The 11,439-nt window shown below is 48.3% G+C and overlaps 1 protein-coding gene across 1 annotated transcript; it reads right to left on the bottom strand.

The window, feature by feature from the left end:
- Positions 1-1,500: 1,500 nt before the first annotated feature.
- LOC119930957 (guanylyl cyclase-activating protein 1) lies at positions 1,501-10,330 on the bottom strand. The gene is made up of 4 exons (XM_038749774.1): positions 10,130-10,330; positions 3,562-3,711; positions 2,539-2,632; positions 1,501-1,614 (listed from the first exon to the last, which is right to left on the bottom strand). Exons 1-4 carry the CDS (start codon positions 10,328-10,330, stop codon positions 1,517-1,519), a joined length of 543 nt encoding a protein of 180 aa, XP_038605702.1. The 3' UTR covers positions 1,501-1,516.
- Between the last annotated feature and the right edge of the window lie 1,109 nt (positions 10,331-11,439).

Consider the following 11,439-nt stretch of genomic DNA (forward strand, 5'->3'; position numbering starts at 1 on the left):
GTGTGGGTGGGCGCTAAGGTTCAGGGTTGGGAGAGCAGATCCTGTTTGTGGGAAGAAGGCATCCTGGTGTCTATCCTTTTCCAAAAGTCACTCAAGAGGGCATAGAAGCTCAGCTACCAGGGTTGTCTTAGAGCTTGGAGACAAGGAGATGATTAAGAGCTGAAGTAAATGTTTCCAAGCTTTTGGAAAATTAACACTGAACCCAAGCTTGTGTCTGGGACCCCTGGCAAGCGGTGGGAAGCCTAGGCCTCTTGGAAGACTCTGCCCCTGCCCTTTCATACCTCTTCCTTCCACTTCTCCAGAATATAGACTAAAAGGCTAGAAAGAACTTTATCAATCAGTGGTATTTAGTGAGTACTTACTGTGTGCAGAGCATTGAACTAAGTACTTATCAGTCAATAATAATATTAATAATAATTTTGGTATTAAGTGCTCACTATATGCAAAGCACTGTTCTAAGCGCTGGGGAGGGTACATATAAGGTGATCAGGTTGTCCCATGTGGGGCTCACAGTCTTCATCCCCATTTTACAGATGAGGTAACTGAGGCACAGAGAAGCTAAGTGACTTGCCCAAAGTCACACAGCTGACAAGCGGCAGAGCCGGGATTTGAACCCATGACCTCTGACTCCCAAGCCCGGGCTCTTTCCACTGAGCCACGCTGCTTCTCCAATGGTATTTACAAACTTGAGAAATTTTTGAATCCAGCTTGAATCCTCATAACGCCCTGGAAAAATAGTGATGTCCAGGAAAGAAGGAAGGGGCTGACTGGGGTTGGGGGTGGAGGGTGAGACACCCTCCTCCTTTCCCATCCAGCAGCCTTCTCTGCACAAGAAGGAAGAGGCATTTTGTTGGGAGGTAAGAGGGAAGCAGGAAGGTGATCCAGCTTTGGGTATCTTTAGTGTTTCCCTTCGCTCTCCCAGTCTCCCACAGTCCCCACAAAAGGCCGTTGTTTCCTCCCCACCCCTCCGTGAGTGTCCTCCGTCTGATTCCTGCCCTCTAATGGTGGAATGTTAGGGAATTGAGTCTGGACCAAAGTGGAGAGAGAAGGAAGGCCTGAATCCCTCTAAACTCAAGTCCTGGGAGGAGATAGCCTTTTGTGGGGTCCAGGCTCAATTCCCTAACATTCTACCATTAGAGGCAGGAATCAGAGGGCAGCTCACACAGGAGTGGGGAGGAAACTGATGTTGCCAACTTGTACTTCCCAAGCGCTTAGTACATTGCTCTGCACACAGTAAGCACTCAATAAATACGATTGAATGAATGAATGAATGAATGATTGGGGTCACGGTTCTCCAGGAGTCCCATCTCCCTATCTGGATCTGTTCCCCAGCCTCTATGCCCAGGATACCTACACCTTCTCCTCCCACTGATACAACACACTTCCCAGCCTTCTAGATAAATATATGATAGTTAAAACAGAAATATAAAAACCAGCCCAAGCAAGGCCTTCCAAGCTGGGTTCAGCCGGCCTCCTCATCCAATTTGTCTTTGTCCTGCCCGTCCTCCTGGATCATCTACACGATGTGGATGAGGTCCAGGCTGTGGGTCAACGTGTCCAGCAGCATCTCGTCCTTCTGGGTGCCCTCCATGAACTCCTCCAGGGACAACTCCCCTGCAGAGAAGGTCACCACCAGTAAGAGCAGGGGAAGAGAGGTACGCTGGCTGCCCTGGGAAGTGACATGGGGCTAGAATTGGGAGCCAGGGATGTGCAAGAGCAGAAACCAAGCCACTCAACCTGGCTGAGTCCAGGCTACCAGTCAACTCTTCCAGCTGTGGGCCTTTGGGAGAAAAAGAGAAGGAGCTGGGCAAATCTCTGGGCCTTTGGACGGGAAGTGAACAACCCACAAGTTGCATGCAACCTATGCCTTGGGAGGTTGGCATCTGAATCGTGAATCTAGGCCCTCTCTTGGGCTGTAAACTCATTATGGGCAGGGAGCAGGGGCCTGGGAGTACAGAAGGTCATGGGTCTAATCCCAGCTCTGCCACTTGTCTGCTGTGTGACCTTGAGCATGTCATTTAACTTCTCTTTGCCTCAGTTACCTCATCTTTAAAATGGAGTTAGAGACTGTGAGCCTCACATGGGACAGGGACTATGTCCAATCCGATTTACTTAATACAGTGGCTGGCACATAGTAAGTGCTTAACAAATGCCAACATTATTAATGGGCATGCTAATTCTCTCATATTACACTCTCCCAAATGCTCAGTACAGTGCTCTGCACATAGTAAGCACTCAATAAATACCATTGATTGATTACCACTGGCTGCAGGATCACTCCTCTCCACAGCCAGAAGACTTTTCCTGTGGCTGGGGAGGGTCTCCCCATTTTGTATCCTAATCCCAGTCATTCCATGGTCCTCAAGGTGGATGGAGGGGGCCTGCCCATCTGAAGGCCCCTCAGTTATCAACCTTCCCAACATTCCCACTTATTTCTCAGGTGCCCCCATGGGTCGGGTCACTCTGCAAGAACTGTTGGGAGGAGGACAGGATCATTTCTCCCTTCCTCTGAGCCCCCCAACCCTTCTCCTATGTTACCATCTCCATTGATATCAATCTTGGTGAACACCATGTCTGTGAACTCCTCGGCAGTCACGGTGGAGTCTTTACAGGGGTTGATAGCGCGGATGACCTGGAAGGGGGGGACGAGGGAAGGGATGAGAGGGGGATGTACTGCTATGGGTGGAGAGGGAACAGGAGAGCTAAGGGAAGGAAGACGCCGAAACCTCATGAAACTTCATTCATGTGGGAAGGAGTTCAAAGTCAGGGCACCAACAGCAGGAGGCACTGCAGGATGGGGACATCTGTCTACACCTTCATGGGTTTATCTGTGATTGGGAGGGAGGTGTGGTGGTCCTCTTCACAGTTGGCTCCTCAAAGAGGGACATTCTGGGCTGCCACCCCTCAGCCTTGCCAAAAACTTGCAGAGCAAGATCTAAGTCTGAAATATGAGGCTTTAAGGTGGAAAAACCAGCCTCGCTCCTGCCTGTTGAGCCCAGTCGGAAAACACATAAAGTAGTTATGAAAACCAAATGAACACTAGAATGAATAATACCTCCCTCCTGAAATGCTTTCCCAGATTTGATCTCACTGTAGTCTCACTCCACTTCTGTGGGGTAAGGAGGGGAAGGAATAATTCTCCCCATTTTTTTATGGTATTTGTCAAGCGCTTTCTATGTGTCAGGCACCATACTAAGCTCTGGGGTAGATACAAGATAATTGATGATGATGATGATGATGATGGTATTAAGCGCTTATTATGTGCAAAGCACTGTTCTAAGTGTTGGGGGGATTACAAGGTGATCAGGTTGTCCCACGGGGGGTCACGGTTTTAATCCCCATTTTACAGATGAGGTAACTGAGGCACAGAGAAGTGAAGTGACTTGCCCAGAGTCACACAGCTGACAGTTGATAGAGTCGGGATTTGAGCCCATGACCTCTGACTCCAAAGCCCGTGCTCTTTCCACTAGAGCTCTTTCCACCCAGCTAGAGAAGCTCCACTATGGGAAGTAGAAGGTTGGAGGAGGGGGGAGTGGGACGTGGGCTGCTATCATGGCTCACCTGGATGATGGTCAGCAGCTCTCCCCAGTCAATGCAGCCATTGCCATCCACATCATAGAGCTTAAAGTACCAGCGCAGCTTCTGCTCCACCTTTCTTTTCAGGACCAGGCTGAGAGCGGCCACGTACTCCATGAAGTCGATGTGGCCATCCTGGGGAGAGAACAGGGCCAGAGAGGGTCCAGAGGGGAACAACAGGGCAGGAAAGGCAAGAGAGGAAAGACGAGAGGCTGTGGGAGGGAAGGAGTTGAGGCCAAATTGGCCTGGAAATCTCACAGGTGAGAAACAGTGTGGCCTAATGGATAGAGCTTGGGAGTCAGAAGGACCTGGGTTCTAATACAGGCTCCACCACTTGTCCTCTATGTGACTTTGGGCAAGTCACTTCACTTCTCTATGCCTCAGTTACCTCATTTGTAAAATGGGAATTTAAGACTGTGAGCCCCATGTGGGACAGGGACTGTGTCCCATCTGATTTGCTTGTACTCACTCCAGTGCTTAGTATAGTGTCTGGTACATAGTAAGCACTTAACAAATACCACAATTATGATTAATTATTAGGTGCTGGGGAGAGCGAATGTCAAAGATTGGATGGAACCAAACCAGAGGCTGGGCAGAAGCGGAATACAAGCTGAAGTGGCTTAGTGCTGGAATCCCAGGTCAACATATCAACAGAGTTAGGGGCCAAAAGAGTTAAATTTTGCCCTGGGACAGTAGCCTATTTTCTGGAATGACTGTAGACCATTCTGAACATTATCCATTTTGGGAAATCAAGTGTAGCCAACATTCAGTGATGCAGGGGAAGTTTCTTCAGCATGATGATGACATTTATCAAGCTCTTAATATGTGCCGAGCACTATGCTAAACACTCCAGGCCCCTTTGCTCACCAATCTGCTCACCAATTCTGAACATATCACTGCTTACTGACCCTCCCCCCAGAGGGAGTGGGCAAATGGATGAGCCAAAACTCCAACTCCACTACCTGGCCTCTTGAGTTGCTAATAAAGCTTCAGCGGGGAGAGGGGTGAAGTTACTGGCTGGAACGATCTGTGGATTTCAGTGCCCCCTTAGTACGGAGAGCTGAGAGAGGCTTTTAAGGTTGCTAATGCATATGGGGGCAGGCAAGCTGGGCAAATGGAATACAATGGTGGAGTATGGGGAGACATATAACGTCAGAGAAACAAGAGAGGGGGAATGGTCAGTGATTCCAACTTTTCATTTGGAGTGTGGGGGTGAAAATGGGGTAGGGATTTTAGTGGGATTGAGGATAGGGTGAGGCTTTAAAAAGCCAATAGGCCAGAAAGGCTCCATTTTGAGTCTTTTCAGCCCTGATTGGAAACTTGCAGGTCTGGTCAGAGACTTGGGATGAGCAAGTCTGGGGGTACAGTTCAGGCTGCAATGGGAGTGATTGCCCCCATCACCCCCTTGGAGTGGAGTCCTAAGGGGACACTCTGAACCCCAGTTTGTAGCATACTCCTCCAGGAAACTCTTCCTGGTTAATCCCTCCCATTCTCCACCTGGTCTGCCCATCCACGACTCTTCCTTTTCTGGCTCATTCTTGTCATTACTCTTTCTACTAGTACATATGTCATGTACTACTCATGTCATGTCATGTACAACTATCATCTCTATGCTGATGACACCCAGATCTACATCTCTGCCCCTGCTCTCTCCCCCTCTCTCCAGGCTCGCATCTCTTCCTGCCTTCAGGACATCTCCATTTGGATGTCTGCCCGCCACCTAAAACTCAACATGTCCAAGACTGAACTCCTTGTCTTCCCTCCCAAACCCTGCCCTCTCCCTGACTTTCCCATCTCTGTTGACGGCACTACCATCCTTCCCGTCACACAAGCCTGCAAACTTGGTGTCATCCTCGACTCCGCTCTCTCTTTCACCCGTCATATCCAAACCGTCACCAAACCCTGCCGGTCTCAGCTCCGCAACATTGCCAAGATCCGCCCTTTCCTCTCCATCCATACCGCTACCCTGCTCGTTCAAGCTCTCATCCTATCCCGTCTGGACTTCTGCATCAACCTTCTCTCTGATCTCCCATCCTCGTGTCTCTCCCCACTTCAATCCATACTTCATGCTGCTGCCCGGATTGTCTTTGTCCAGAAACGCTCTGGGCATGTTACTCCCCTCCTCAAAAATCTCCAGTGGCTACCAATCAATCTGCTCATCAGGCAGAAACTCCTCACCCTGGGCTTCAAGGCTGTCCATCACCTCGCCCCCTCCTACCTCACCTCCCTTCTCTCCTTCTCCAGCCCAGCCCGCACCCTCCGCTCCTCTGCCGCTAATCTCCTCACTGTACCTCGTTCTTGCCATCGCCATCGTCCCGCCATCGACCCCTGGCCCACGTCATCCCCCAGGCCTGGAATGCCCTCCCTCTGCCCATCCACCAAGCTAGCTCTCTTCCTCCCTTCAAGGCCCTACTGAGAGCTCACCTCCTCCAGGAAGACTTCCCAGACTGAGCCCCTTCCTTCTTCTCCCCTTCGTCCCCCTCTCCATCCCCCCATCTTACCTCCTTCCCTTCCCCACAGCACCTGTATATATGTATATATGTTTGTACATATTTATTACTCTAGTTATTTATTTATTTTACTTGAACATATCTATTCTATTTATTTTATTTTGTTAGTATGTTTGGTTTTGTTCTCTGTCTCCCCCTTTTAGACTGTGAGCCCACTGTTGGGTAGGGACTGTCTCTATATGTTGCCAACTTGTACTTCCCAAGCGCTTAGTACAGTGCTCTGCACAAAGTAAGCGCTCAATAAATACGATTGATTGATTGATTGATTGATTGATTGATATGTCTCTCCCTCAGTCCGTCCGTCCGTCCGTCCCGGCTGCAGCTCTGAGGTGGTGGGAGCGGGTAGGTGGGGGAGATGCCCCTCCTCATCCCCCTCATCCCCCTCATATATGCATATGTATATATGTTTGTACGTATTTATTACTCTATTTTATTTGTACATATTCGTTCTTATTATTTTATTTGGTTAATATATTTTGTTGTCTGTCTCCCCCTTCTAGACTGTGAGCCTAGGGTAGGGACCGTCTCTATGTCGCCAACTTGTACTTCCCAAGTGCTTAGTACAGTGCTCTGCACACAGTAAGTGCTCAGTAAATATGATTGAATGAATGAATATGTATTTTAGCAAGACTTTGGAGTAATAATAACAATAATAATAATGGCATTTATTAAGTGCTTAATATGTGCAAAGCAGTGTTCTAAGTGCTGGGGAGGCTACAGGGTGATCAGGTGACCTGCAAGGTGAGAAGCAGTCTGGCTCAGTGGAAAGAGCACAGGCTTTGGAGTCAGAGGTCTTGGGTTCAAATTCCGGCTCCGCCAATTGTCAGCTGTGTGACTTTGGGCAAGTCACTTAACTTCTCTGTGCCTCAGTTACCTCATCTGTAAAATGGGGATTAAGACTCCGAGCCCCATGTGGGACAACCTGATCACCTTGTAACCTCTCCAGCGCTTAGAACAGTGCTTTGCACACAGTAAGCGCTTAATAAATACTATCATTATTATTATTATCAGGTTGTCCCATGGGGGGCTCACAGTCTTAATCCCTATTTTACAGATGAGGGAACTGAGGCAAAGAGAAGTTAAGTGACTTGCTCAAAGTCACACAGCTGACAAGTGTACAGAGTTCAGAGTATAGTTCAGATCCAGGCTTTGTGGAAAGAGACAGCGGAGGGCACAAGAAGCGGTCTTTTCTCTTGACAATCTGTTACTCTAATGACAGTCTCTGGCTTGGCCTTGTGGAAAGTGCGTGGGCATGGGAGTCAGAGGACCTGGGTTTTAATCCTGGTTCTGCCACTTGCCTACTATGTGACCTTGGACAAAGCCCTCTAGACAGTAAACTCCTTGTGGGCAGGGACTGTGTCTAACAAATCTGTTCTACTGTATTCTTCCACACACTTAGTACAATGCTCTGCACATAATAAACATTTAATACCATTGATTGACTTCTCTGTGCCTGTTTCCTCAACTGTAAAATGGGGAGTCAATACCTGTTCTCCTCTCTGCTTAGGCTGTTAGGTTCATTTGGGATTGGGAAGCAGTGTGGCTTAGTGGACAGAGCATGGGCTTGGGAGTCAGAAGTCATGGGGTCATGGGTTCTAATCCCAGCTCTGCCACTTGTCACCTGTGTGACTTTGGGCAAGTCACTTAACTTCTCTGGGCCTCAGTTACCTCATCTATAAAATGGGGATTAAGACTGTGAGCCCCACACGGAACAACCTTATAGCCTTGTATCTATCCCAGTGCTTAGAACAGTGCTTGGCACATAGGAAGCACTTAACAAATGCCATCATTATTATTATAGGGATTATAGCTATCCGATTACCTTGTATCAACCTCAGAGTTCAGTACGGTGCTTGACACACAGTGAGCACTTAACAAATACCACAATTATTATTATTATTGACCTGACTCCCACGCTGGCCTGGGAGCTCTAAAGCAGCAGGAACAGTGTCTCTTCTCTAAGATGGATCCCAAGCATCTAACAAGATGCGAGAGAGAGAGAGAGAGAGAGAGAGAGAGAGAGAGAGAGAGAGAGAGAGAGAGAGAGAGAGAGAGAGAGAGAGAGAGAGAGAGAGCAGCTGTTCTTTGGACCAAAGATAATGTTTCCAATAGTGAAATTCACCCATAGGTGCATGTGTGGCTGACCAAAAGGTCATGCAGGAGCCCCACCCTTAACTACACTGCCCACAAAGGCTGTCTTTGTCAAAGACAGCCTGACCTGACTGACCCTGTTTTCACTTTTGCCTTCAATAAAGGCTTGACTGACTCTTCCTCCTCCTCCTTTTCCTACTTCTTTTCCTCTTCCTCCTCCTTCATTTTATCTTCCTCCTTCTCTTCTATGTCTTTTTAACACTATAAATGAAAGAAGCTTCTTTCTCCTTGCCAACTCAAGACCAGTCCCATAGCCTGGCCCTGTTTGTTCCCAGTCCCCAAAGAACATTCATTCGTTCAATCGTATTTATTGAGCACTTACTGTGTGCAGAGCACTGTACTAAGTGCTTGCACTGTACTGATTGCACCGTACGCCAATTATGCCCCACCCCACCCACTAGCTGGCCCTAGGGTCCATTCTGAAACCCATAATCTACTTTATCCTAGATTCCCAGAACCCAATAAATTGTAAGTAGCCCCTGAGCTCCACCCCGGGACTGGATTTCCAGAGTGGATTAGAACTGAGCACCCGAATGCTGAAGAAGCCCGGATTAGCGGGAAGAGAAAAAATGAATTTAGTCCAGTAGAGTCCAGTAGGGCTCCATATGGCTTCTCTGTTTTAATCCCATGGGGGAGGGGTGGGGTGGTGGAGGGACAGGGATTACAGACAGGGCTGAGTTGAAACAATGACAGCTCATTACTGCATTATCCTTTCAGTGAATTATTCATCTGGACCCTGCAGACCTTGGTCGTTGGTCGCCAGTCGCCAGGCTTTAAGCCTTCTGAGGAGAGGAAAGAAGAGGAAGGGGAGCAGAGGCAGGAAGACCTGAGCCCCCCAGGGACAGAGTAGTCCGCAGGAAGCAGAGAGCAGAAAGGAGGTATAAGAAGTCGTTTAGCTAATTCCTCTGCCTGGATTCAGGCTGCCTCTTAATCCAGCCTATCTCCCATTTTCTTCAAAATCAACAGAGAAGACATCGTTTTACCCAGTTAACATGTGCCTGAGGATCCTCAACAATTCATCACAGTGTACAATCCAACACTCGAGAGGTTCTTTTTTGTGTTTGATCTAACACCCTTCTGCTGGAACTTAATTTCCTCCTGCCCTGTTCGACCTCTTCTCTTTCTCTGCTCCAGATTCCTTCTTTATTTGATAATTTTTTTCTTTCTTGCAAGTTTCTTGAAAAGAGATTCAGCCAGATGCCCCAGTATTCCCCCATTCTAGAACACAAGAACTGGAAGAGACCTCAAGAGGTAATTTGGCCTAGTAGATGAATGCCTAAATCATACTCCCCATCTTCAAAACCCTACTGAAATCACAACTCCTCCAAGAGGCCTTCCTAGTCTAAGCCCGTTATTCCCCTATTCTGCCATCCCTCTGTGTCAACTATGCACTTGGTTCTGTACCCTTAAAGCACTTTGATACTCATCCCAGTCGCAAAAAACTCAGGTAAATGTTCTTATACTCTACTATTTCCCCTCTTTGGAATTTATATTAATGTCTGCCTCACCCTGTCTATTTCTCATGGGCAGCCATCGCATCTACCAACCCTGTTGTATCTGTATCAAACTTACCCAAGCATTTAGTACAGTGCTCTGCACACAGTAAGCACTCAATAAACACCATTGATTGATTGATAGGTCAGAGAAGTCCCTGTCCTATTTTTAAAGATATTCAGATTCTACCACTTCCATGGTAGCTTTGCTCAGTGGTCTGATCCCCTGGCCATCAGAAAATTCTTCCTAATATCTAAGTTGGTGCTCTCCTAATGTTATTTGTGCCAGCCTCTGTGATCCTGGAGAAGGATGATCTATCATTCTCCTTGTATTAACCCTTCAGTTATTAGGGCCACTCAGAAATCTACTGTCTGGCCCAAACCGCCTTTCAGGCCTACCTTATTGAAGTCAAACGTCTCAAACATTTGTTCGACATATTCTTTGGCGGTCGGGCTGAGGTTCTTCAGGCCAAAGAAATGTCTGAATTGGTGCAGGGTGAGCTGGCCCGACGGACACACGTTAATGAATTTTTTGTACCACTGGTGGCACTCGGTGCTGCTCAGTTCCTCCATGGTCTTCCCTCCCATAACATATCTCATTTCCCCACGTGACAGGCCAGCCAGCGGCTGGGGGCCAGGACTAGGACAGGGACTTCAGAGTGTGTGTGTGTTGGGGGGATTTCTTCTCACTCTCAACCTGACATCTTCTTGGGCTAAAGCTCTTTTACCATGGGGAGAGTGGGAGAGAAAGCAGGGCAGTGGGAGTGGAAAGCCGGAGGGCAGATGAGTTGGAAATCTGAAGAACTGGAGAGCAGGAGAATGGAAAAACAGGCAGGAGAAAACCCTAAAAGGTGGAAGGGAATCAGACTTGCCTGCCCATGAGGTGGCCCGGTCCTCAGAGGCAGGAGTCAGTCTTTTCCTCCCTGCAGGAGACGTTGCCCTCCTCCAGTCCTCATTCTGACAAATTAAAGGCCCCCCTAAATCCCCTGACAGTCAATGGGGTGAAGGAATGGGGATGAGGTCAACCAGGAGTCAAGAAAAAGTAGAAAGCAGGAAGTCACAAGGGGCTGGGTGGCTGCCCTGGGATTAGGGGACAGAATTTTCCTAGTGGACTGTAATCCTCTAATCCCAGGTCTTCCTGACTCTCTATCAATATGAATGACATCAGGGGCACCCAGAATAGAATTCAAAACAGGATGATCCCAACCTGACCCATGCTCTGTTTGTCTCCAGCATTTGACCTTGTCCTTCCCCCCCCATGAAGTCGATGGCTCGGCCCGGAGAGGAGGAAACTGGGTTTGATGCTAGCTCTTGGATTCCCACCCTTCAAAGCCAGTTCCCTCACACGATCTATCTCCAGCTCAATAATAATAATAATGATGGTTTTTGTTAGGCGCTTACTATGTGCTGAGCACTGTTCTAAGGACTGGGTTAGATACAAGGTTATCAGATTGTCCCACATGGGACTCACAGTCTTAATCCCCATTTTACAGATGAGGTAACTGAGGCCCAGGGAAGTGAAGTCATACAGCTGACAAGTGGTGGAGCCGGAATTAGAACCCACAACCTCTGACTCCCAAGCCCGTGCCCTTTCCACTAAGCCACACTGCTTCCCCAAGAAAGATGTCTGGAGATCAGTAAAGCTCAACTGGAGCTCCACATCTCCAGCCAGGTCTTCTGGAGGTGGGGAGGGATGGGGAGGCTCAAGA

Source organism: Tachyglossus aculeatus, chromosome 7 (assembly GCF_015852505.1).
Source record: "Tachyglossus aculeatus isolate mTacAcu1 chromosome 7, mTacAcu1.pri, whole genome shotgun sequence".
NCBI classification, from domain to species: domain Eukaryota; kingdom Metazoa; phylum Chordata; class Mammalia; order Monotremata; family Tachyglossidae; genus Tachyglossus; species Tachyglossus aculeatus.